The sequence below is a fragment of the Paramormyrops kingsleyae genome, chromosome 11 (genome assembly GCF_048594095.1).
Source record: "Paramormyrops kingsleyae isolate MSU_618 chromosome 11, PKINGS_0.4, whole genome shotgun sequence".
Classification (NCBI taxonomy): Eukaryota; Metazoa; Chordata; class Actinopteri; order Osteoglossiformes; family Mormyridae; genus Paramormyrops; species Paramormyrops kingsleyae.
In genome coordinates, this window is record NC_132807.1 from 22,947,553 (window position 1) to 22,974,843 (window position 27,291).

General features: G+C 39.7%; 1 protein-coding gene across 2 annotated transcripts in view; it reads right to left on the reverse strand.

The window, feature by feature from the left end:
• nfat5b (nuclear factor of activated T cells 5b) overlaps positions 1-26,680 on the reverse strand; it is a 57,027-nt gene extending 30,347 nt beyond the window's left edge. The window contains exons 1-2 of one of the 2 annotated variants that reach the window (XM_023790852.2): positions 26,599-26,680; positions 26,289-26,397 (exon numbers count right to left, since the gene is read on the reverse strand). In XM_023790852.2, the coding sequence (XP_023646620.2) occupies positions 26,289-26,361 (73 nt within the window). In that variant the 5' untranslated portion in view covers positions 26,362-26,397; positions 26,599-26,680. Of the gene's footprint in view, positions 1-26,288 lie in introns of both variants that reach the window. The other variant, XM_023790853.2, reaches the window with a different exon arrangement.
• Between the last annotated feature and the right edge of the window lie 611 nt (positions 26,681-27,291).

The following is a 27,291-nucleotide window of genomic DNA, read 5'->3' on the forward strand; positions in this document are numbered from 1 at the left end:
GTGATCGGCTTTTTTGATCGGCGCTTTTGGGGTTCGCCGATCAAGCTATTTTTAGCCAATATCGGCCGATCATGATCGGTGGCCGATCAATCGGAGCATCACTAGTTTATTGCCACTACATATTAGTATACAATGAAATTTAGTTCAAGCAAACCATTGAACTTAGGAAATTAAATTGACATAAATTAAAAAATTGGACATGTGAGGTAAAAACAGAGCTAATAAAATGAGAATTGCAAACGGCTGATGTTCTACTTTGGCGAAATAGAAATTTGGCTCAAATGTTGAACAGCAAGCCAGAATTCACGTTCCCAAAAACACTGACATATCAGTTCTTGTCATTGGTGGACTGAATGACTAAAAATGTCAAGGTGAGGGGTGGAGAGGTGAGACCAAGTAACTGGCCACTGTCACACACTTCTCTGAATAGAGAAAACTGCAAAAGGGAATCTCTCCTAACCTGATGAGCAAGGGCTCTTGTGTCTGCGCAGGTGGAGAGGCAGACAAAGGAAAACAATGAGTGTCTTATTTTCCATAACTGACAATGGAATGTGAGATACACTGGGAGATACACTGTATTGTTACAGCGCATTCCTGAAAGAGCTTACATACAACACACTGTTGACATTTACGTCAGCTGACCGTTTAAGACAATGTTTAAAAAAAGGAATAACAACATTAAAGGGGGGGGGGGGAGGGTGGCAACATTCTTAAAACTGCAGTGTTTGTAACTGCCATAAATAGCATCACAATTGATGCAAAAAAGTAAAACGTAAATTACACCCAGAACTAAACCAGTCCAGAGATAATCCATATGCACAGACACCCTTGAAAGTGACCATACCCTACTGTATAATTTATACAGCCGACATCCCCTTTCGCAAACCACCCATATCCTCCACCCTACTTGCCTTTTTCCATCCATTCATTAAATGGGTAATTATTAACTAGAGACAAGCTAAACTGAAAAACGCTCACAGCATTTTCGTTTACTTGCTTCGGAGCCCATGTGAGACATTAATGGGGCGGTGTGTGGCTCAGCAGGTTAAGGGGGACGCGCCTGCGACTGGAAGGTCGATGGGTCATATCCAGGGCTTAGGAGAGTGATATTACTGTTAGGCCCATGAGCGAGGCCCTTAACTCTCAATCGCTGTCTGATAATCTCTTTATTTAAAAGACACACACACACACACACACACAAGTTGGTCTTCCTATCTAAACGGGGACCATCCATTCATTTCTATGGGGAAAAACCCTAATCCCAATCACGAGACCCTTAACCTCTACCCATCCCTAACCTTAACCATAAGTAACCAACCCATATACAAGACTTTTGGCATATTTTCTTTTTTGATTGCATTCACAGATTTTTATAAAACTGAGGTTATCCAAATGGGGACCTGAAAAGATGTCCCCAAAAAGTAGGGAAATTTCAGGTTTTACTACACTTCGGGGACAATTTGGTCCTCAAATGTGATCTATGCAAACACACACACACTGCACTGGATAAGTGTCTGTTATATAAAATGCAAATAAATAATTCATTACATCCGAAAAATGGCTTCTGGGGTTTTTTCCTAATTAAATGATAAGATATGTTACATGCATACATATCTCAAAAACAATTCAAAACTAAGAAGCAAGTAAAGAGTGATGCCATTGTGTGACTTGCTCCTCTGTCGGACATCAGCTACTACCTGAAAGACATTTTATTTTGAAGTCCAATTATGGTTAAAAAACACAAAATATGTCATTTCATATAATTTTAAAGAAAGTTTTACAACCCGCTTAGCTCCTTAGCTTTTTTAATCAAGCTGTCATGGTTTCTAATTGTCCTGATGTTCTAGACCGTAGCATTTCCTACTTGCATGAGGTTTATCTTCATTAAATTAGGCCAAAATACTTGTACAAGTGCCATGTGTTTCATTCTCATTTTTCGGAATTACTTCCAGTTAAACAGCAAATTTTAGTGCATCTAAACAGGTCACTTACGTGAAGATGGCCTTACTATACGTTTCAGATTTTGAACTAACCAGTCTGAATTGTTTGTGACACATTTGTGCCAGTTAGTGCAGTTGAAATAGTGCAGTTGAAATGGTGACATCACCACCTTGAAGTTGGCCCCCCATTTGTGTCTGATTTGAACCAAGCCTGTGTTTGTCCTGTGTTTGTGCCATTGAAATTTTTATTTATGCTGCTTTAGTTGGAGATACTAATGTTTGTTTACATGGTCACATTACAAATAACTGAGACCAGTTTGGTTAAAATCTGAAACATAATGGGGGTGGGGGGCAAACATGCAGGTAAACAGTTCAAAATTTTCTGTTTTGTTCAAAACATGCACAAACTACAAAAAATGAAGCACAAAAATGCATACACTTTCTTCAATTATAATTACCCGTCGAGCACTATATAACATATCAGAGCCAAACAGATTTATGCTGAAAGGGCTGTACTTTGGTTAACAGGGTTTTTTTTAACCTAGCAATTATACCATTAGAATAAAGGGCGACTATAAAATACAGTGAAACCTCGGATCGCGAGCATAATTCGTTCCGGAAACGTGCTCGTAATCCAAAGCACCCGTATATCAAAGCGAATTTTCCCCATTAGAAATAATGGAAACTTGGATGATTTGTTCCACAACCCAAAAAAATTCATATAAAAATGATTAATACAAAATATAAAGTAAAAATACATAAAGAAAAGTAACCGGCCCTTTGCCTTTGAAAAGAATCGTGGATGGTGTGAGGGAGACAGGAGAGAGGAGAAGAGGAGGGTTATTTTGTAGGACAACTTATAGTGAAACTACGGAATCACTGCTATCTGTTGCCTCACTGATATCTTTTTCTTTTTGTGTGACTTTAACAAGGAACTTATCCAATGACAGCCAATTTCATGGAAATGTGGACATTGCATTGTCGTTAAACAGATTCATCGCTCGCACTGCTACACCCTTATTTGGGGGGTGCTTTTCTACTAAATTTTGACTATACGAGTGAGGCACGCCGACTGAGACCGAGCATCGGACACGATTACCCACAATCCCGCAGCGAGAGAGAGAAGAACCATCGGCTCAGTTGTGATTACGTGATGCTAGGCAGACAAAGCATCTACATATCGCTTGTATTGCAAGACCTCGCTCATTTATCAAGTAAAAATTAATTTTAAAATTTTGCTCATCTTGCAAAACACTCGCAAACCAAGTTACTCACAATCCGAGGTTTGACTGTACAAGAGAAATCACTAGATGGCTATTGAAGAGGTATATACATAACTTTAAAATATACCACTGTCTTTAAGCTATTCTAACAACTGGTCATTTGGACAGAGCAAAATAACTTAGCCTTAAGGTTAAAGTGAAATGTTACACTGTTGTTGATAACCCTCCCCATACAGCCACAGATGGCCCAGTCCTAAAAAAAAAAAAGAGAAAAAGAGAAAAAAAAAAAACACTGCGCCAAAAACTTAAAGAAGATGTTTGAGAAAAACTATTCATGCACCTGCTGCGAATCTAAATCTGGCAACATGCAAAGAGAAGTACTAACATCTTACAAAACTTGCAATTCATCTTACTGGAGGCAGTTGTATTGTATCACTCCTAGATATTTCCACAACCCAGAAATCATGGAGTCTAGTCACTAATAAGCTTTGAAGGCATTCTACAAAGCATCAGTCCAATGCACAGAATAGGCTTTTATATTCAAGACGACATGCACCAAATGAATGTCTGAAGCACGACATAGATCATTATGTGGTCACTTCCTTAGGAGTGTAAAAGCACAGTGCAGAATCAGAAACAAACAGGGCTTTCGGCTTAAATGTCTGATGGATTTTAACATCCCAAATGTAATTTCAAACATTATTAAGAAAAGGTTCAGTTAATACATTTAAGCTATTTCTTTCCTACTGAATAATATATGTAACACAAAAATCTTGAATTCTGTCATGGGTGCCCTTCCTTCCCAGTTCCACTGACGGCAGTAAAGAGAAAGTACTCAGTTGATGGCAACCAAAGTCATTTAGTTTTTTCCACAAGTAAATAACAGATTTTATCATTATATCCATAATTCATGGTTAGATGTAGTTACTATTATTGCTTAGGAGATTTAGTACTGAACCTTGGAATGTGGGGATTACAGCTGAAAGTCCAAGTAAATTTTGCCCAGAATTCACAGCATAGTAAACCAAAGAGCCCACATTTAACACAGCACAGGGTTGGTGGGCAGCCGGGGCGGGGATGTTTACTTCATTCCACAGTAAGCACCATGTGATCTATGCCATACAATAAGAATGAAGGGGGGGGGCAACTGCCTTTGGCCTTTTAAGAGCCATTAAATGTAATGCAATTCAGAGAGCCTTAAAGCTTAATATTGGCATATCAAACGCAGATATACTGTAAGTGCCAGGGCCTGTTAAAACTTGATTTTGTGCTCCCTGTGGCAGTTCCCTCATGTCTAGATGCTCCATAAATTATGGAATGTTTTGTGTGGAGTTGGACATTCTGCAGAATTTTTTCCAGGTTTGCAAAGTTCATTGTTCAAGGCCAAAGAACGTCCTTTTCCCAAGAACAACCCAAAACCATGATGAGGGACCAGATTTTTAATTTACTAAATGTAAACAGCAACATAAACTACTGTCTGATTTTTCCCCCCACGAAATGAAGATGCATTTCTATGTATTAATCAAGTATTTATAAAAGAAAACACCAAGCAATGGCACAAAAAACAGATTAAGAAACCATACTTCCTATCATCAATACTGTTTAATAGTCAGCCACTCCACCCATCCATACAGCTTACTCACAATGGGGGCAAATGTTATTTTGGGGGGGGGGGGGGATTTTTATTTCTACTCTTCAATCATGCTGGGAAAATATATTTTAAAAGATCAAAAGACTTGGTCATTAAACTTTGTATCTCCCAGCGATTTAATTTGATCTTAAACAGCATTTTTTGCTGCTGAGGGCTTTAAACTTGGAAGCACAGAGTGCCATTTCAAACACGAATCTCCTATTTTTGCATATACTCTCTTGAAAGATAAAAGCTGAACTGCAAATTTCTGAAAAACGCTTAAAACAAGATGTACTACTGAGGTGGAACCGTACTTTACGTATGTTTCTAGTAACCTAATTCAATATTTTTTGGGATACATTTTTTTTGTATTTACTAGTTTAAAAAAAAATTCATGATATATGAAGTATATTTGGGATGACCAAGAATGGAGATTGTGAGCCAGGCATAACCAACATCAGTGCCTGACCTGACAAATGCAAAAATCTAAAATTATTTAAACAACATAAACACACAAAACAACCTATTTAAAATCAGCTACATTTGCCTTTTGTAGACTCTCTGTAGCCACGTTGCCTTCAGTGATGCTCCACATGCCATGACCCACTGTATTTGTGCTCATGCCCGGCCGCATGTTGGCTGTGGTTCATTGATCCCGACTCTCAGCAAATCAACAAGTGAGTTTGGCACGTTCATTTGAAGTGGTTACTAGGCAATTCTCATGAAACAAATAAGACCCATAGGAGATGCTCAACATATAATTTATGCATTGTTATTATTTCCTATTCAAAATGCATATAATTACATTATAAGCCACTGGAATCACTGTTTTTATTAATTCGTTTTCTTTGCCGTAAGTTACTAAGTTTTGAAATCGCATTCCCCCAACCTTATTTTTCCCATTGGATGTAAGTATTTTAGTATGCGATTTTAGTGAAGAGCACATTTCAAGAACACATTAGTGGGGTTACAGAAGGACTGACTGTACAATAATTTTAATTAAAATGATGTAATAAACATCACACTGTGCAAAAACTAGTGATCAATAGGGGTTGGCGATCTGATGATTTTATATCGTGATCAGTCTTGAAGATGTCCACAATTTACTTTTCATTCTAACTGTAGACATTGTGATCTTTTATGTTCTTCTACTAATGTGTCCAAACCACTTTGATAGCCAGTTATAACGCAGATCAATGCAACGCTCACAAACCAACAGAATGACTTCCTACTAGACGGCTGTGCTGATCAGCCAGATTACATCACATGTCTCTATCTCATGGTCTCTTTCATGCATGATGTACTGTATTTGAAAAACAGTTCAATGTGAGATATCGCCATGGCGTATGAATAACTGGTACCAAAAAAGGGCTCTACGTCAGTAGTGTGGCAGTGGTTAGGCTATGCTTCTGTAAACTTTGTCAGGCCACAGTCAGAACTTCTAGAAGTAAAATGGAAAAATCAATTCAACCACCATAAAAAGAAGCAGCCAACACAACTTTGTTTAATATTTAAAATAAAGTTTAACTCTGTATTTAATGACCATTTTGAAAACAGTGTCTTTAATGAAATATTGTGTTTTAAATGGTGCTGACAGATAAGTCCTTAGGTTGTTCAAGTTAAAAATTAAAAAGTTTGCAATAAGATAAGGTAAAATCGCCCACCCCAAGTGACCAATGATGCATTCAGCAACTAAGGCAACAGATCTCTACTTTTAAGTTTGCTGCATTTTAAAACACTTTATTCAAAAGTTCTAAGTTCACCAGGCAAGAGTGATACCATAGTTTTACCAAACAGGAATGCAGGACCTGCATTCAGAAAAAGGTTCATCCAGTTAGGAAATCGTCTCTGTGTAAAAATTCTGCCTTTTCAGTTTTTTTTTATATCGTTCTCCCAGGAATGCCAGACACCTACACCTCAGCTAGGATGAAAGTGAAACTTCAAGGCGGTGAGGAATTCCACCCATCTTTTCAAGTAACATGCACACTCACACAAGTGTGAAAAGATGTGATAAAAAAAAATCCCAAAAAAGTCAGAAGAAATAGGAGAAGCTGGAGGAATCACATGCCAGGCAAGGTACGGTCATCTCCTAAGTCGCAAACCACCGGCACACATCGCTACGACAAAACACAGGGATGCTATTTCACAAGGTGCTGGGTGTACCCCACAGGTATTTATAAAGCAAGTGGGAAAACTGGTAAATCTGGGGGGGTTCACTCCCTCATGCATCTAATTTGAGCCTGCTGCTCTGCTCAGCTTAGCATAGCACAGCACAAGCAAACAGATCCACTTAAAGCTTGGACAAAACTCCCTTTGTTTCTCATCTCACACAGCAAGCCCAAAGTAACGTCCAGAACAACCAGCTCATTTTAAAAGGTGCCACCAAGTCACAGTATTCAGGGGAGGGAAAAAAAAAGTTAACACTGTGCTCTGAGAGAACGTAACTTGATGGGTAGTGATGGGCAGAAGCCAAGGCTGCAATATCTCAGCTCAAGGCTGCAATATCACAGAAGCATGAGCATTTAGTTGCTTGTTAAAGCTACAATCAAACATCACCTGGATCTCAAGATGGGAAAAGCAATCTATCACTGGACAACCCCAAGGGACTTACGACAGGCTTAGGAGTTTTCAAAATACCCAACATAATTACCTGCTTGCATTAGGGTTTTCCCTGATTTACCGAAAGAGCTTAGTGACTTTGGTGGTAACATCGTTGGATCAGACCGATGAAATAAATGCCCATAACAACTCACAGTAGTAATTGTAAGTGCTCTTCCTAACCATAATCTCACTCCTCCTCATAAGAGTAGATCCTCTCTCATCTCAAAATCTCATATTCCGACACAAGTCATGTCATATCCCGACAGACATACATCAGGACTGCACTTTCATGCCTTTTTTTCTACAGATCTGCTGCGTAGGAATTGGATGAAAATCTGCACAAAAAAAAAAAAGGAGCGAGGTCATAAATGGACGGGATGTGATACACAAATGTGCAAAAGCCTTTTCATGTGTATAAATCACTCTATTTTTGTGGATATAATTTACCACAACGCAAATTAAAAAATACATATTTGTGGATGTATTTGTGATTTTTTTTCTACAGATCAGCTGCGGTATACGGAACCCCAAGAGGTCTGGGTGAGAACTGTTTTTTTTTCAGTTCTCACACAATAGTTTTGCGTTCCCTCGCAATACTTTTCCCTTAATAATAATAATAATAATAATAATAATAATAATAACTGTACTATGTCCATTTAACCTCGCAATACTTTTGTGTTACTAATAATCACTGTACTGTGTCCATTTAAAGTACAAAAGATAGAATTAATGGACTAAAGCATAAATGCAAACTATGCGGACATTACCAAAGCACACTTAACTGGACAACTAGATTAGATTAGATTAGATAGTACTTTATTAATCCCTCGGGAAGGTTCCTCCGGGAAACTATGAGGGACAGTGCACACCATTTAACATTCATGTGAGTGTTTTTATACATATTTATTAATAATGGCACTGTGTCCATTCACCACAAAGCACTGTAAACAAGACAGCTGGGCTACTGAACGTGAAGTGCATGCACAAACACTGAAATATAAATTAAAATTTGCCCATAAAGAAATATGGAAAATCAAGGGGTGTTTCCTGCTTCTGGTGAAACGTATTACAGCTGGAAAACTGAATATAAAGCTAACTTTGCCACAGTGTCATAAACCCAAACTCACTTTTGGGTATACCTCCCTGGTATTATCACTTGATGATGTATGTGGGGATATGCGGATCTCTGCTGAAATATTCCAGAAAGCGGGTTCGAGTTTAAACCTTAACTGTGACGCTGAGGTGAAGTTAGTTTATATGCAGTTTCCCGGCTGTAATGTTTGCAATATATTTCAGGTTTTTCCAAGTATTATATTTGTTTCAATGTGTACACTTCATGTTCAATAGCCCAACTGTTTTGCTTAAAGTCAGTGCCAGTGAATATACATAGTGCAATTATTAATAAGTACATATAAACACATAAAATTGCACATTGTCCCCCACAGTTCAATGCTCAAAGCACACTTTACAGGACACGTCTGTATTATTTATGTTTATCCTTTTGCCACCAGCAAGTGAGCAAATGTATATTGGGATCACAAAACTATTGCGAGGGAACATACAACTATTTCAAAATATATTTTCCTAGTAAAAATATTTTCCCACCCAGACCTCCTAGGGGTTCGTAGTGGTATGAACTGGACAAAAATCCGTAAAAAAAAAATTAAAATACGAGGGAAGTCAGAAATGTAACACGGTACACAAATAGGAAGTGATCCACAAATGAGCAAAACATGTTTCACGTGTACAAATGATGAAAAAAATCTTGCCGTAAACAGTGTATTTTGCAACAACACGAAATAAACGATAGAGCATAATAAGAAACGATAGACGATTTTATTTTGTCATCCGATATCATATTGCACAGCCCTATACAGGGGGCATCACACATTTGTCCCACAATATGAAACATACCAGAGGACCTGTGTCTAATTGTGTTAAACTTTTGTCTGATAATTATTTTGAAATGTGAAGGGAAAAGGTCACAAAAATGAAGGAGCGCTGAGATGAATGGGCCACAAATGGGTCGTTGTTCAGTCAGCTACTTCATGTATTTCGGCACTCCCTCTGCGAAACGGAAAAATTGCAAGACGCTAGAAAAACGTTCAAGTTAGGGAAAACAAACAAAACAATTATTTGCTAGTTTGCTAAGTATACTAAGCAGCCAAACGTTAAATTGGGCTAAAAGTAAATTCAACGAAAAGACGTGAGCAAGCATTTTTACTGCTCTGAATGTTTGCCATGCAGCTGGTCAACAGTAGCACCACCTGCACTCTAGGAGACTAATATTAATTGCACATAAATAAGTTCATCCAACCATTAAGGTCACAAGGAGCAGCAGGTATTTCAGGAAAATGGAAAAGCTTCACCTATGAGAACAAAGAAGAAACTAAACTATATAAATTCACCACCTGCAGACACAGCTAAGGTTGGTCACCTGGACATGTCAGACTCCTTTCCAGGATATATCTCCTTTTGAGATCACTCAGGGGTTCCTCGCTCTCTGTCATAACCCTGGGCCCTTATCAGCTTGACATGTTCCACCAAGCTGGTTATACTGCTGAATGATAAAGGTCATCACTTTTCAACAATTATACCCATTTTGAATCACATGTAACTCAGCATAAAGATTACTGACTAAGACCCAATGGGGTGAACAAAACAAACAATCACTGCAAAGTGCAATTACGCTTTAATCCTATTGTAAAATTACTCCCTTGTAAAAGAAACTCCCTTACTAAAGAAACCATCTGAATAGCCTTGCATCTCTGGTGAATATACCAGGATTTGTTTTCTGCTGTGTGAATATGGTGATGTGCAGGTTAAGTATCTGTACCCATGTCCTGAAGGTCATGGGTTCAAATCCAGAAGAAATAATATCACACCCACACCCCAGACCAACTCCCTCCATGAGGATGAGTAAAAGTAGCACTAATCTATTCTGAACTTCACCTTCTCTTTTTCAAACTGAATGCATTAAGTCCTAGTTGTCCTTACGAAATTTAATTACAAATCTGCACTTTGGAACAAAACATGTACTCTTTCCTTATACATTTAAGAAGGCTTGGGAAGTTTTATGTTTTTATAGATGTGAGAATGCAAATTAGTTTGACGAACCATAATAAAACCTTGGCAACAAAGACAGGAAGTGTAAGCTTGAAAGCACAGGAAATTAAAATTACACAAGAACTAACATTTTTTCACATACATACACATGGACTGCTGCAGAGGGTCTTGAAATGCCTCCCAGATAATCTGCTCAAGGGAAATCTCTCCAAACCCCAGTGGACGGGTATAACAGAAACAAGGATGGCAATAGCTTTAATGAAAATCCATTTACAGCACAGGAGTTGGGAAATCTGGATCAGCAGCACAATGATGACAGGCTGCAGGGTTATCCACATGGGAACAGGTACCAGGAGATCAGGAGGACATGACCAAAGGTTAAAAATTCAGACTTCATTTCCCATTACCAACACCCTGCCCCTTTTAATAGGCGACCTGAATAGACAACAAGAGTATAACAGTGAGAGAGAACGCATGGGGCGCAAATGAGGGGGATTTCAGATACTGGCAAAGCATAAGACTTTTGCCTGACAATGGTGCCATGGCCTCGTAAGGCGAGCCTGTAACCTGGCCCGGCCACCGCTTCTTCCAGAAGTACACAGGTTGACAGTAGCCCTGTCTGGCCTCATAAAAAATTCACCGCGGCATTGACTTCTGAGTGGGGAACACAACATCGAGCTGGCCACTGCAGCCGGGTCTCCTTGACTGTGCCACAAAATCGCCCCATGGGGGTGATTGACAACACACTCCCGTTGTCCAATACTTCCCCAAACAGAATTTGTACCTAGGATGTTAATTTGGATTTGGGACACCTCTTTGGCTCAGAGGTTACATCAACGGCTTTATCAAATAAAAACTTTGGTGTGTTTATTAAGGTGTTTATGAAGGTCGTTTACGGCACTGATTCCGATGTCATACCCTGGCAGCACTTTGAAGACACATGATCTCTCTGGATCAAACACCACACATACACAATCAACAGACTTTCCATTATTCTAACCAGTGTCTTCTTCTCTGGTATTGTCTACAGAAAGTGAGATTTTAGGCAGTAAACCCTTACGTCCAAGGACTGTTGTACATTTGCTAGGCTTGTAATAAGGTCCCTTCAGTGAGAAAAGCAAGAGAACCATGTGACGCAGGGATTAGCAAGTTATTATGGGGCAGGACAAGGATGACTGGACTATCACACAAAAACAAAAATAAAACTATTTTGGTAGAAAAGAAAGCAAATACAAAAAAGTACAAAGCCAGTTTGGGAATTAGAATACAACCCAGTCTGGGGGTTGAAAGCACACACAATGCACCAATAAATAACCTTTCTGCAAACAGGGCCAGTTAGAACTAATCTAAAAACACTCTTACCACCTGACTTTCTCTCCTGCGACTCCCATTCCTTTCTACATTTTTTTAAGAGAAAATGAATGCCAGTCATTTTTGCAAATGTTTTTGTGACAATCATGCCATTTCCAAGACACCGCGGCCAGTAATTGCCAGACGCTTGAAATTTTGTGCATTGAAACGTGGTTAGAGTTTTCTGTACAAAAAAAACCCCAAGAAGTGAAGTTCAAAGAAAACTTTAGATGCTGTTACTAATGCAACAGAAACCGTGAAAGGGCATTTGGTCTTACAACAAGCAAAGTAGTCTAAAAAAAGGAGCTGCTTGTTGGTTAACATGCAAGCCATGCATGCAAAGGAGTCAACTATGGACTATGTGGAGGGTCAAGGCAAAAACGGAGAAAATGCATGACTAACAAAAAGGAAACAGTTGTGACTGAAAAAAAGGTTAAAAAAACACACTGGCAAAAATAAACACAGAATGCCTGGATGCACATTCAACAAGAGCGAATGTGCAGCAGCCATATTGACAAACGACTGCTTTTTAGTCAATCTTTAAAAAGCTCAAAAATTTTTTTTTTATAATAATCCCACAGGGCCCCATGCCAATCGCTCTAGGTAAGAGAACCACCAGGGCTCATTGTAACATCCTGCACTGTCTAACTTCTGTGCCAAAACACACAAAATACGTAGCAAATATTTAAAGAAATATTATTTGACATACTCGAGCAGCTTGGTTAAAGTTAACAATTAACTTGTGCAGTGCTGCCCCATGGTTAAAGGAGGATGTGCAAAATTAGATAAGTTCCAAACAAAGAAGTAGAGGGGGAAAAAAATTACATATTATTTCAGGTTATACAGACACTTCTCTACTTGCAAACTTTCAGACATACGAACGAAGAGGACTGCAAGTCCAAATTGTGTTCGTTGGTCTCCCGTTTCCTGGCCGCAACATAATTTTTTTTCCTGCGAGTCAATTCCGCCTAGTACAACTTCTGGCCGCTACTCCCATCACGCAGCAGCGTAGCGTGCGTACTCCCAGCATCCTAGTTCTTTGTACTTGCGTATACCCTTAAAATGATGTTGAATAATGACTTACGAACATTTCAAGTTACTAACGTCCGTCCGGAACGTAACTCGTTCGTAAGTAGAGTAGCGTCTGTATTATATAAAATTTGGGCAGAGCCACATTTCAGTACTATGACTGGATACCTGCATTTCCCTGCAGTGACAACCCACTCCCTGAAGTCTGTCAGCAGAGCAGTGCTGCTTTGTTTTTGTTGGCATTTATGACTGTCCCTAAATGGAGACACGCAGACAGCACAGCAGACACAGCGATTAGGTAAAATAGGACCCAGAGCACAGCCATACTGTATAAAAGCTTCAAGAAAGTCACACTGCCAGGAAGCAAAGTGCTCCTACTCTCGTGGAACTAATTTCTTCTCTCAGCAGATAATTTGCCTATGCTGAAAATACAGCCCTCATGCAGCACCTAGAGGGCATGCTTCCAGTTTCCAAAGCAACGGCACGTCCGGGATACATGACGGCAGCCATCGTCAATCGCTGTAACTAAAGGTCACAAAGACCACTTTCGCAGCTCAGGTGAGGCTCCGGGACCCACAGCTCGTCCCAGCCAATGACCTGAAACTTAGGTAGAAACATCAGCTCTACACCTACGATCACCTGCATTATTTCACAATTTACACAATGACTGCAAAAACAGCCCAATGTGCAGCTAAACTGAACCCTCAAGTGATTAGCAGTTAAGAAAAAGCTTTTCTAAACAGGTCTGTGATCACAATAAAGCCACACTGTGCTACAATAAGCAGTGTTTCAAAATAAAACTGCGAGTCAAACTATGGCATTCAGATACAAATCTGTTAAAAAAGTAAAACAAATGACCTTGCATGACCAATAATAATACTGGAGCATCAACCATCCCGTGTACTCCTCGCTTTAAAACGACTGTCATAAAAGTTTGAAACAAAGCCAAAGTGATATACAATACAAAAAAGAAATATCTGTGCAAAGAGGGGTTTCCTTAAGCAGAAAGTGAAACTCAAACTTCAAACGAAGTTTAGTTGTGCAAAGAAAATGTGGCCATGGATGCAAATCTTTATATCCCTCAAAAGCAATCAACATCTTCACCTGCAGCCATATAACGAAATACAACGTGTTTGATCACACTAACAAACTCACATCCAATAGCAAAAAAACAAACAAACAAAAAAACTCTTGTAGACAAGCATAATATTGCATATACATGCACACATACCTTATATAAAAATAGTAGGGGGAGGGACTTCAGAGAAAGAGCATTAAAAGTACACCCTGCATAAATGAGTGAATCACATGACAAACCTTGGAAACCGAAGCGGAGCATAACTTGGTAATGAGGCCGTGCTATTTCCATCACCCACTCCACAGGCCTCCGCTGGGTCTTGGCAGCACTGCCCTCCCCTAACCAGCTCAGCCCACCTTAGCCTTAAATCAGCTGCTTGGCAACAAGGAGCACACACCTCCCACACCTTTATATACAAAAAATGAAAGGGGGGGGGGGGCACTTTTCAGGTCCACTAACACTGCTAAACTTATGTTGTAGAGAAGACTTTGCACATTCCTGGCTTTTTGTTCTACAGAACTGACAGCAGCTCTTTAAAAAATGTTTTCATGAGTTTAATTTAATGGGTATTTAAAAGTGTTACATTTCGTTTGTTGACAGCTTGGGGGATAAGACATGAAACAGTGCATTAAAGTGAGAACCTCCAATGCAAAGCAAGATATTCCCTAAGCAGATCACTGCTACTTTGTTTTTGCATTAACTATTCAGGCTTTTTCAGCGGTAAATGGAGATTAGAAATTCAAGGGAATCCAGCATCGTCAAGCAAGAGGAACATTAGAGTTTGGGAAAGCGGAATTAATATCAAAGGAGCACACAGTCACACACGCAAATTTCCACACTAGCTACCCTGATACCACTAGTGCATCTGCTATGGTGTGCCAGAAGAGCCAGGATAGAGGACTCCCTATGATATCCACATCCACCCTGAGAGAACTTTGCCGTCTTCCCTTACTGTTGCATCAGCTAAAGCGTGATAGAGTGTCAAGACACAATTGTGATACATTATTACCTAGCCCTAAACTAGACCTTCCATTCTGTGCTCAACCATACTTAGACTGAAGAACCCTACCACATAGCATGTATGAAAAATCCTTTCATCTGGGCAAGGTAGCTAAGCCATTCCTATATGAGTGAGGCACAGATATAAAAAGAACCAGGTGTCTGTGCTTATCTGGGATTTCCTTCTCTTGGTTATGAATGAGGCTACAGAACGTTTATTAAAAGCAGTACACACGGCCCATGCCCAAAAATAAATCTATTAGCATCTTCTCAAGGGCATTTCCCTGTCATTTAGGACAGAGCGCGCATATGGCTCTGCCATCTCCACAGTCCTATTTGCATCACATGACCCCAAGCTTCATCAGGGCACACAGTTCCTGGGGCTCCTGCACAGTGGTGGCTGGTTAAAAATGGATAGCGAAGAGGGAGAAGCACAGTCAGCAAAAAAAAAGAAGTTATTAGCAAGGAAAGCATCTGTTTTGTTGAAGCAATACTTTATAACGTGAATCCCTTGGTGGTCACAGGGGAACTCCAGCCTTGATTTGATAAGCCAACAGCTTTTTATGCACTATTTCAGACCGCTTCAGAGCAGGTCATGAACTACTGAACTAAGTGCGCACCTTGATAATACATATGGGAGACGAGTTCACACACTGTGCCGTGACACAACAGGGAAAAGCTTACCTAACATGCACAGACCAAAAGAAACAATTATATAAAGAAGTCTAGAAATCTCCCAGAATAAAAGCTGATGTGTTCAGATGCCTGTCAGGCACCTGAGTCATTAGTAAATTAGTAATAATACAACAAACCAGTCCTGAAACATATCAGTCGATATATAAGCAAGTTTCCTGTTAGCACAGTTTAGTAATATAACTAAACCTCTAAAAAAATAAGCATAAGAAAGAATATGATGAAACTGCCACCTGCAGCAACACTCTGTAACAACCATACGTGCAGCAAACACTAACATAGAGAGAAGATTCAAGAGATTCACGATTCAAGAGGTTTACTCTTCACGTACATAGTTGTACACATACAACATGTAGTGAAATGCAACCCTGGTCACTACGAGCAGCTGTGCATGATAAGCGAGCAACAAAATATAGAAAAAAATAAGAAAAATACAGTAAAATCCAGTTATAATGGACTTCAAGGGATCTGGCAAAACAGCCTGTTATATCCAAAGTCCATTATAGCCAGAGTTGCTGTGTGCCCAGAACACAACTACAGGACACCATTTACTCATGCCACACCCCAGCAGACACACTTGTGGTATAGATTATTATATTGTACATGAAGTAATCCAACTTTACCTGAGCAGATGTGTGACTATTAATAATCCCGACTACATACGTATCTGCGCTGGATATCACCGGCACGCCACACGCCTTGTAGGCGGAGCCTGCATGTCCATTATAGCCGAACAAAACTACGGCTAAAAGCGGCCCTGGGGCCCAAATTGTTTGTCCGTTATAAGCGAAATTCCCCCCCCAAGTTTCCCCCCCAAGACACAATGGGCAGTCGGTGGAAAAAAAACAATGCTTTAAAATTGTTGCCCGACGGCTTCAATTAAATTCACCTTACATACCGGCAATTATAATTAAAGAAAGACCCGTTTAATGTGTGAGTGCCTTGTATAGCTGTAATACTTTTAGTTTATTTACTTTTGCTCTAGATCAGGGGTCTTAAACTCCAGTCCTGGAGGGCCATAGCCCTGTGTAGCTTAGTTCATTCCCCCTTCCATCACAAATGATTCAGCTCAAGAGCTGTGTGGTAATTAGCACAAGGAGTTGAATCAGGTGTGTTAAATGAGGGTGAACCAAAAACTGTGTAGGGCTCCGGCCCTCCAGGACTGGAGTTTGAGACCCCTGCTCTAGAGTATTTGAGCTAGAACCAGAAGGTCGCTATGCGCATGTCCTAAAACCACCATGCTACCCACTACAGACGTCCTGAAAGCAGTAAAAAGTGACATGTCAGCTAACTGTAAGCTAACACTCAGAAGTATTCATCTATTTGCTGAATACTACATTATGATATTCTCAAACATTAGTCACCCAATGGACCACTTGCTTAAATAGTATAGCAGCTTTATTAATGTATTTTTTAGGGAAAATAAAAAGGTACTCATATATATTAGCCTCCATTGGACTATTCTGGGCTAAATCAGCCCACGTAAAGTACAAATTGTGCTAGGCCCTTGCTCTTCCAGGCCTGGCAGCAATTTCATATCACCCCACCTCGACCCACCACAAGTGACATCCACTGGAACTTGGCCTAGCATCAGCATCACTGCCCGCAATCCATGCTGATGCTTTGCATCTTTGCTGCTAACAGTTTGTGACAGACAGGGGGGATTGTATGTCAGACTCTGCATTCCACATCAACCACAGTGCCAGATAAATATGGGCCAGTAGTAAACAATTCCAAGTACAGGACACCAACAGCTGGGATATACTGTGTGCAAGTGAGGGTAAGCCACAGGCAAACCTTTCACTCATGCTGTACATATATAGCAGACACACACAATGCTGTGAACATTTATACTACAGATAGGGGTGTAAAGATGCATTGATGCATCGTGATGAATTGATTAAAGTCTGCAATTCAATGCATTGATCTGTAAATTCAGACTCGATTTTCGGGCGTAAAATAAAGATACTCCTACTACTGGGTTGCACACTCTTCTGTTCATGCGGTTCAGTAGCAGGGGTGGCATGCAAATTTCCGAAACATAGGGTGGCGGAGGAAGATTGATTAATATTCATAATGGAAGCACTACCTGATGATCTTTGCACTACGATGCTTTTGGGTAATGCCTCTGTTTTGTAGTGCTTTTTGCAAGCAACAGTACCAAAGGTCAAGACCCTGAGGTTTCAAACTAGCTAGCCAAGTAGTGTTATTGTTAGCCTTAAAGATGAATAACATTTTTTTACATATCGGTATTAGTGGATTTTCATTAAGACAATCAAGATATCAGCATTGGTCTGATGTCTCAGTTATGGCCGGTACTGCCAGGCGATATCTACACTTTATCAATACTCAAAATTAGCAGCACCAGAGGCAAAGATACAATGACTGAAATAGAGACGACGGCATTTTCCCTAGTGGAGGATAAAAGATTTCATGTGCTCAATCACCACTTAGAAGAGGTCTCAAAGTATCAGGCTGTGACATGTTTATCATATAATGAAATCTGGCCCACAGGTCGATCTTTCGCTTTCTAAACAAAATGTAACGACATTCCGCTAATCTGTGCCAGTAACCCATGCCCCCCCCCCCATTAAGTAGCACTTCCTTTCGTTTGATTTTTCATCCTGCAGTTCAGTAGTTTGCCTTTTGACAGTTTTTACGTGTTAAATAACAACAAAAGATAATGTTTAAGATTATGTTGGAGGTGTTCTTCTTTCTGTCTTCCATTAATAGTAGGGATGTACCAATACCAGTAATAGTATCTGTAGTATTAGTACCAATATTAGTATTGGTATCAGGTCCGATACCGTGCTCATCAACATCAACAATATCATTAATGATCCAGAAAAGGGACAAAATATCCACATTGTGGAAATACATCAAAAGAAAATCCAAAGCACAGCAAACTGCAAAATGTGCTCTACTAAACTATCAACGGGAGCTACAAAATCAGGTTCACACAAGACTAGTAATATAACTAAACCTCTAAAAAAAATAAGCATAAGAAAGAATATGATGAAACTGCCACCTGCAGCAACACTCTGTAACAACCATACGTGCAGCAAACACTAACATAGAGAGAAGATTCAAGAGATTCACGATTCAAGAGGTTTACTCGTCACGTACATAGTTGTACACATACAACATGTAGTGAAATGCAACCCTGGTCACTACGAGCAGCTGTGCATGATAAGCGAGCAACAAAATATAGAAAAAAAATAAGAAAAATACAGTAAAATCCAGTTATAATGGACTTCAAGGGATCTGGCAAAACAGCCTGTTATATCCAAAGTCCATTATAGCCAGAGTTGCTGTGTGCCCAGAACACAACAACAGAACACCATTTACTCATGCCATACCCCAGCAGACACACTTGTGGTATAGATTATTATATTGTACACGTAGTAATCCAACTTCACCTGAGCAGATGTGTGACTATTAATAATCCCGACTACATACGTATCTGCGCTGGATATCACCGGCACGCCACACGCCTTGTAGGCGGAGCTGCATGTCCGTTATAGCCAAACAAAGCTAGCTAAAAGCGGCCCTGGGGCCCAAATTGTTTGTCCGTTATAAGCGAAATTCCGTTATATGTGAGTCTGCTATATCCGATGCTTTTTCTGCATGTTCTTAAAGGCGCACGGCCGGGACCAGCGGACCTCGTCCGTTATAGACAATATTCCATTATAAGAGAGTCCACTATAACAGGATTTTACTCTATAAGATAAAAAATATAGGAAATGTTCAACTGTACATAATCTATACATAAGTGATAGGTAAAAGGTATTGTACTGTGCAATATAAGTGCAATGTGCAAGGGGCCTGGAAAAAAAAGTCAAACAATAAACCTTGTGCAGTTACCCAGTATCGATCAGGCCCGATGTCGTAATGGCAGTATGCAAAAAGCGTAATATTTTCTGAGGTGGTACACCGCATTCAAAGTTTGTGAATCACTGCTTTAAAGGTTTTAGAGTGGCATGTTTTTAAATAATTAACCAGCCAATTCATCATTTTCACATAAAGAAAATGATGACCAGCCCTCTCCTCCAACCCTTCGGGGGTCAAGCCTCAATGCCAGCTGTTTAGTGGCTTGCCTGTATATTGTTGTTTTCAGAATTTTGGTTATTTTTGGCTAGAAAAAAATGAAGTGTCTTATGTGGTGCTAAGGCATGAGTGTGTGTAGTGGGGGTACTGTACTGTACCTCAAGTTGACAACCTACTTAAGACACGCAATGTTTTCATGAATGTCTCAAAGGACTGTATGTGTTCGTAATTAAGAACCACTGTATTTAACTCATATTTTTAATATAATAGGCTTTATGGCCGTCTGTTCATGAGTATGAGTTGTCCGCAAGTCTGCTGTTTGTTTTACCCGGGGACAGTCTGTATTTGTAAGTTAAAACGTTGCATATTATTTCTTAAACATCGGACAGCCCTACTTAGTCCCGGTATGGCGAGTACCAGGAAACAAGCATCAGCACTCATAATCAGTCTGTAAAAAATGGTTTTGGTGCATCCCTAATAAATAGTGTGTAATTAAGTTCCCATAATAATATTTGTGACTTTTTTCAGCAGTTATAAAAGGTTTTAATTTATGATAGAAAATGACTGAATAAATCAATTAATTGAATTAAATTACGATAGAAATTAAATATTTCCAATGGATCAAACTGTTCCCTCAATAATTGTAATCCAAACACCTTGGGCCCAATGATTTATGCCCCTTCCTATCCAAACATATAAAGCAGAAAACTTACTCCCCAAACAAACTGATTCATTTTTGGCTAAGGTCAGGGCACCCAAACTTAGTACAAAAATCAAATGGTTTCCAAATAATACTACTTAAATTACAAGGTGGATCAGATCTCACACCTTCAGGATTGAGGATTTGAATGCCTGTCCTCTGTGTGTGGAGTTTGCGTGTTCTTCTCTTGCAGTATGCGAGTTTCTCCTCCAGTTACTCCAATTCCTAGCTCAAACCTAAGACATGCAGTTAGGCTAATCAGATCCTCACAACTGCCCCACAGTGAATGGCTGTGTGTATCAATATGTGAATATATGTCCCTAGCAAGGCACTGCCAATAAATCTAGGGTGTACTGCAGCCTTGTGCCCTGTGCTGTCTAGGACAAGCTCTAAGTACCGCCTGACAAAGATAAGCTGTTAGATGATAAATAGTGCTAATAATATAATATAATCCATTTGTTTCTGACACAACTGACTATAATTACATGCACCAGTTTTTCAAAGGGGCAAATACAGGAGTAAGAAAAGAATACCCCAATTTTACTTACTTGACCTGTCTGACCTAATCCAACCTGATCTTTAATCAGATTCATCAGGGAGGATGACGCGATTCTACCAAGATAAACATCTAAATTGCACATCATTATCAAAATCCAAACCCTGCCACACTACAACTGTAATGACATTTAATGTGAATACAAATAGTACTAGACTGTTGATCCGCAGAAGAATTGTTTCTGGAAGTATGACACACACCAGGAACTACTACTGGTTTGTACACAACTCAAAAACATACACAAAAGCACATAACATTACAGAATTTATAGGAAGTTTACCACTATGTGGATGAATATTACCCCCTGACACTTATTGCATAGAATTCCATTAATACCAACCCCTCCCCAGCCCCACAAATTGTGCCCTGCCACCTCTTAAAAACTCCCAGGATAACAACAATATCCCCCAACCCAACTTAGTTGGCTCAGTTATGTGACAATACCCAGTGTGGTTCTGCAGGTGCGTCAAAGGCAAAACTGAGCCAAACAGACTATGTCTAGTGCAGTCTTGCCACCAATAGGAAAAGATTTTACAAATATTAATCTGTCACAGGTGTTTCAGGTGAATAGCAAAAATCTGACCACTAACTTTTCCCCCCCTCAAAACCAGAAAGCTTTCATCAAGACATACAGTGGAGGAAATAATTATTTGACCCTTCGCTGATTTTGTAAGTTTGTCCAATGACAAAGAAATGAAAAGTCTCAGAACAGTATCATTTCAAAGGTAGGTTTATTTTAACAGTGACAGATAGCACATCAAAAGGAAAATTGAAAAAATAACTTTAAATAAAAGATAGAAACTGATTTGCATTTCATTGAGTGAAATAAGTATTTGAACCCTCTAACAAAAAAGACTTAATACTTAGTGGCAAAACCCTTGTTTGCAAGCACAGAGGTCAAATGTTTCTTGTAATTGATGACCAAGTTTGCGCACATTTTAGGAGGAATTTTGGTCCACTCCTCTTTGCAGATCATCTCTAAATCACTAAGATTTCGAAGCTGTCTCTGCAACTTTGAGCTTCAGCTCCCTCCATAGGTTTTCTATTGGATTAAGGTCCGGAGACTGACTAGGCCACTCAATGACCTTAATGTGCTTCTTCTTGAGCCACTCCTTTGTTGCCTTTGCTGTATGTCTTGGGTCATTGTCGTGCTGGAACACCCATCCACGAACCATTTTCAGTTTCCTGGCAGAGGGAAGGAGGTTGTCGCTCAGGATTTTACGATACATGGCTCTGTCCATTTTCCCGTTGATGCGGTGAAGTTGTCCTGTGCCCTTAGCAGAAAAACACCCCCAAAGCAAAATGTTTCCACCTCCATGCTTGACGGTGGGGACGGTGTTTTGGGGGTCATAGGCAGCATTTTTCTTCCTCCAAACACAGCGGGTTGAGTTAATGCCAAAGAGCTCAATTTTGGTCTCATCTGACCACAGCACCTTCTCCCAGTCACTCTCTGAATCATTCAGGTGTTCATTGGCAACCTCCAGACGGGCCTGCACATGTGCCTTCTTTAGCAGGGGGACCTTGCGAGCACTGCAGGATTTTAATGTGTTTCCAATGGTTTTCTTGGTGACTGTGGTCCCAGCTACTTTGAGGTCATTAACTAACTCCTCCCGTGTAGTTCTAGGATGATTTCTCACCTTTCTCAGAATCATTGACACCCCACGAGGTGAGATCTTGCGTGGAGCCCCAGACCGAGGTCGATTGACGGTCATTTTGTGCTCCTTCCATTTTCAAACAATTGCACCAACAGTTGTCACCTTCTCTCCCAGCTTCTTGCTAATGGTTTTGTAGCCCATTCCAGCCTTGAGCAGGTCTACAATTTTGTCTCTGACATCCTTGGACAGCTCTTTGGTCTTTCCCATGTTGGAGAGTTTGCAGTCTGCTTGACTGATTGATTCTGTGGACAGGTGTCTTTTATACAGGTGACTAGTTAAGACAGGTGTCTTTAATGAGGGTGACTAATTGAGTAGGAGTGTCTAACCACTCTGTGGGAGCCAGAACTCAATGGTTGGTAGGGGTTCAAATACTTATTTCACTCAATGAAATGCAAATCATTTTCTATCTTTTATTTAAAGTTATTTTTTCAATTTTCCTTTTGATGTGCTATCTGTCACTGTTAAAATAAACCTACCATTGAAATGATACTGTTCTGAGACTTCATCTCTTTGTCATTGGACAAACTTACAAAATCAGCGAGGGGTCAAATAATTATTTCCTCCACTGTAAACAATGTGCCTTTGTTATGTGTCCCATTAACACTAATGTCCTTTAAAGCAGTGCCAAGTTAAGCAGACCTTCAGTTGTCACCATGGAGACCTCATTTTTCAGCCTTAACCACAAAATCAAAATGCAAAAATAAGACTAACTTTACTGAACAGCACAGGATCCATTTCTGCATATCGCAAGCATTTAAATATTACAGTATTGTAAATAAAAAGGAAACACTGGAATAAGATTCTACAAAATGCATATACGAAATACACATGCAACTACATCGTCAACATACTTGGAATCACTGACATTTCATAGCAACACTACAAAAAATTCTCCCGGCTCGAAAAAGAATACAAACGAATTCTTTCCATTATAGGAAGGGGTGTTTTTATTGTGAGCAAATATTTTTTCTCACTCTTTAAACAGATGAAGGGAGACCAGAGATGGACCATAGTTACGCTGTTTGCACACCTGCCTTGTTAAAATATAATAAATAGGAGCTTTACCTATAGAGGCTGAATCTCAATAAGACTGACCTTGTTTTAAAGTCATAAGCTAACATCACTGATCAAGCAATGGTAATTTTTGAATAAGTCCAAGTCATGAGCAAACAGAAATTCTATCAAGTAATGCTTATTTCTGAATAAGCACTTAATTTTTTTTCCCCAATTCATTCTTAAAAAGCCTTTAATACACACAAGCAGCCTCACAGGGTAGCCAACCTAAGACATGTGTTTTCTGCAAGCCACCAACATGTCCATTAAAAGGTTAAAGAAGAAACTCCTTTTGTTGGTTTGTGGCATAACAAGCAGAATACCCCTTAACTCACAGAACAATGAGAGTGGGCAACTAGAAACAGAATACAACAGGAACCATTCAGTACAAGACATGCCGTCATAATCGGGCTGAATTAAAAATACCTCGACAATGACAACAGCAGCAGCTAAAGTAGCAGCTGTCCAGCTATCACGAATAACCCATAATATTATTCTGTACTTAAGGTTCATGTTGCACCATAGTGGAAGAGACACAAGAAACTAAACCAACACCTTTCAGGGAGAAATAACGCTTACCTTATTTTGATGAGCGAGTGACCATTTAAGCTACTTTTTCCAATCTTGAACTTTCTGCTGTGTTTACTATTCACAGAAGACCAATACATCGAGGATATAGGTAGGAGTTGACTCTGAATTACAACTGCAATAAATAGAAGTCAAAGAAATATTTTCCCAGTAGAAAGTAGTTTCAGCATAAGCAATTTGGGAATGACAGAAGATTAAAGTAGTGACCCAAAGAATATCTACTCAAATAGAAGCGTTGTGACAACTCAAATGTAGCTAGCGACCAAGGTTAGGGCTTAATCATAGGCCACAACTACTAATCTCCACATTCTGTTTTTGTATCCACTAAGTACACCCAAGGATTTCAGCATAGCAACTGACCGATGTCCGGTACATATGGAGTGCTCCCCTGTTATATTTAAGTTCTTTCCAATACACAGGAAATTAAGAACGAATCCTATTGAGAAGAAAATTTAATAAAGAAGAGTTTAAACAGCACATGTGGAATACCAGTCATACAGTTGTTTAGTACTATATTCTTAAAGCAACTCTGTATTTCACAGATAAAGATGGATGGTGCTTTTTTTAGCAAGGGAAGCTCATCTTGGTCATTACCACCTACACAGGAAAACATAACTGTTTTAAATGGCAGTCTTGTCTTAAGACAAGGTCATGCAAACTGTAAACTATGGAAACGGTTCTGTGTATAACTAACTGCTGAAACTGCAAGGATTCCAATTTCAGATTTCAGAATCCCAACAATCTGACTCTAGCAAATAAATGACCATCAAATGCATATACTACCACACACTATATTATACACTTTAAACCCTTAAGTCAATTATCCTTATTTTAGTGCACAACTATACTTATGATTTGCTGAACTGATTCAGTGACATTGGTAACAGAATTGAAGGCAACGAGGTCTTCAACTAAATTGAAGCACAATTTAGATATGGTTCCGGTTGAGTGCTCTTAAACTTGTTAAAAGGTGCACGAGATACATTTGAAGTATCTGTAGGTTTCATCTCAAATGAGAAAAGTGCATTGAAAATAATTCCTTCATAATCCTGAAAACTAACCTACCTCTTGGAGTGTCTCGATATTTGGTGCACGAACATCATGCGTTTATCACAGACATAAATAACGACTCACATCGTGTAAAGTTATTATAAAACGAAAGGCAGTTAGACATAACACTTTTTATATTAAAGCGTGCCCTCGCAATTTGGTCTTGGGGGGCGGGGGCATCACGCCAAAAATGACAGAAATACATAAGGACAATGCATCTAGTTCTGAAAAGTGATAACTTTTGCACATCATAATCGTGTCTTATTTGGGCATTGGAATAAAGTTTAGTGTACCACGGCCCTATTACAGTGAAATAAAATCCTTTGTATTTATGCCAAGTTGAAGTCTTCAGTGGCGTGGCTACCAAGCTAGCTAGCTAGCTCACGCTAAAACACAAACTAGTGAGCGATTCAGCCAAAAACGCAGAAACACGATCTTAAACACTGAACGCTAATAAACAAACAAATGAACAAACCAAAGAATTTCACGTCATTTTCTAGACCTTGATCGTCAAGGTGCTTACAAATATTACTTGTCATCTAGCTGAATACATTCATTTTCATAGCTTTAGATACCCCAGAAATAAAATTAAAGAAGCCAGAAGCAAGCAGAATTTCAGGTCGCCAAAGCAATCACACCTTCATTGACATCCAGTTACCTTATTTAGAGAAACAGGTAGCTGGGTTTTGTTCTGTAAAAGCACCTATGGACCACAACGGAACTGATGAGTTCAGGGAGCTGCCCTTCAATTCCCCAACTTCCAAGGTAAACAGGCTTCAGTCATGAATTTCAGCGGAGAAATGACAGCTCCACCAGGTCCTTGCTTCTTATAAGGTTCTATGTTTTCATAAATGTACACAAGTCAAGGCGGTAAAAGGCATCGATGCCAACATGGCTAAAGAGGAGGAGGAAAACACAACATTACAGGACTGGCTACATGCACCGCGCCGCACCACTCACAACGGACAGAAAACACAGCTCGTAGCTGCAAGCGGACACAATACTCGGAGTAAAAATGAATATGTTTTACCTTTAGAGTAGAGAGATTTGGGGGAATTAAGGTCGAGATCAGCGCTGAGCAGGGAGATGAAATCAGAGGGCATCGCAATGCCTCTGAGAGAGCAGGGGAAATCGGACACCTTTGGGTAAGGAAAAAAATGTAGCTAGCTCCTTAGCCACCGAAGAGTCACCAAAACCTTTGAAAAAGTTAAACTTGACGACAGTGTTTAAAAAAGGAAGCGGACGGTGAGGAAGTATATGTCTTACAAACTAGTTTAAGTTATTTTAAGTGTCTGACGTGTCCGGTTAAGTCTCCTCAAAAGCCGAGCTAATAACGTTACCCAGGAGCTCGTCTGAAGCCTTTCGTTTTTCTGCTTCCTTAGCGACTCCTCCCCTCCACGCAGGCGCGTCAGGTCGCGAGACTGTCACGTGACTGTGCTAGCCCCCGACCGGGGTTACGTGGAATTAGCTACTCAGTCTGCCCGAACGCCGCTGGCTGGGTGGCGTGCGGGCCGTCGTGCGTGTGTCCTGCTGCTTCTGTTACATCATGGTCTATGAATCATTTCACCCTGACTGAGGATCAGCGCCCAGACTTTTTTTTTGCCAGAACTGATGCGGGAAACATTTGATCAGATAGTGAAAGTATTAAATAACTTATATGTAAGTAATTCCTAGTTATTTATTCCTTATTTCATTATACAAGAAGTGATGGTAAAGGACGCCTACTTATAACTCGAAAGTTGCCGAATCCAGTGGTTTGTCAGTACAGTGGTTTTATTTATACACCCAGGCCAGCCTGCAAGAAAGTTCTACAAATGACTGAATTGTACTTACATTTAAAGAATCATGTCACTCAATATAGTGCATCTTTATATTATCACCAACGTATAATCTGATTTCATCTAATGGCACTAACTAGAATGCCTTTCTTAAAATCAAAAACATTCACATTAGAAACATAATGTATCCTGAACATCCTTCCAAATATCCTTTAAACCTGCATGGCCTATGCTGAGTGTCAAAGCTCTGGAGAT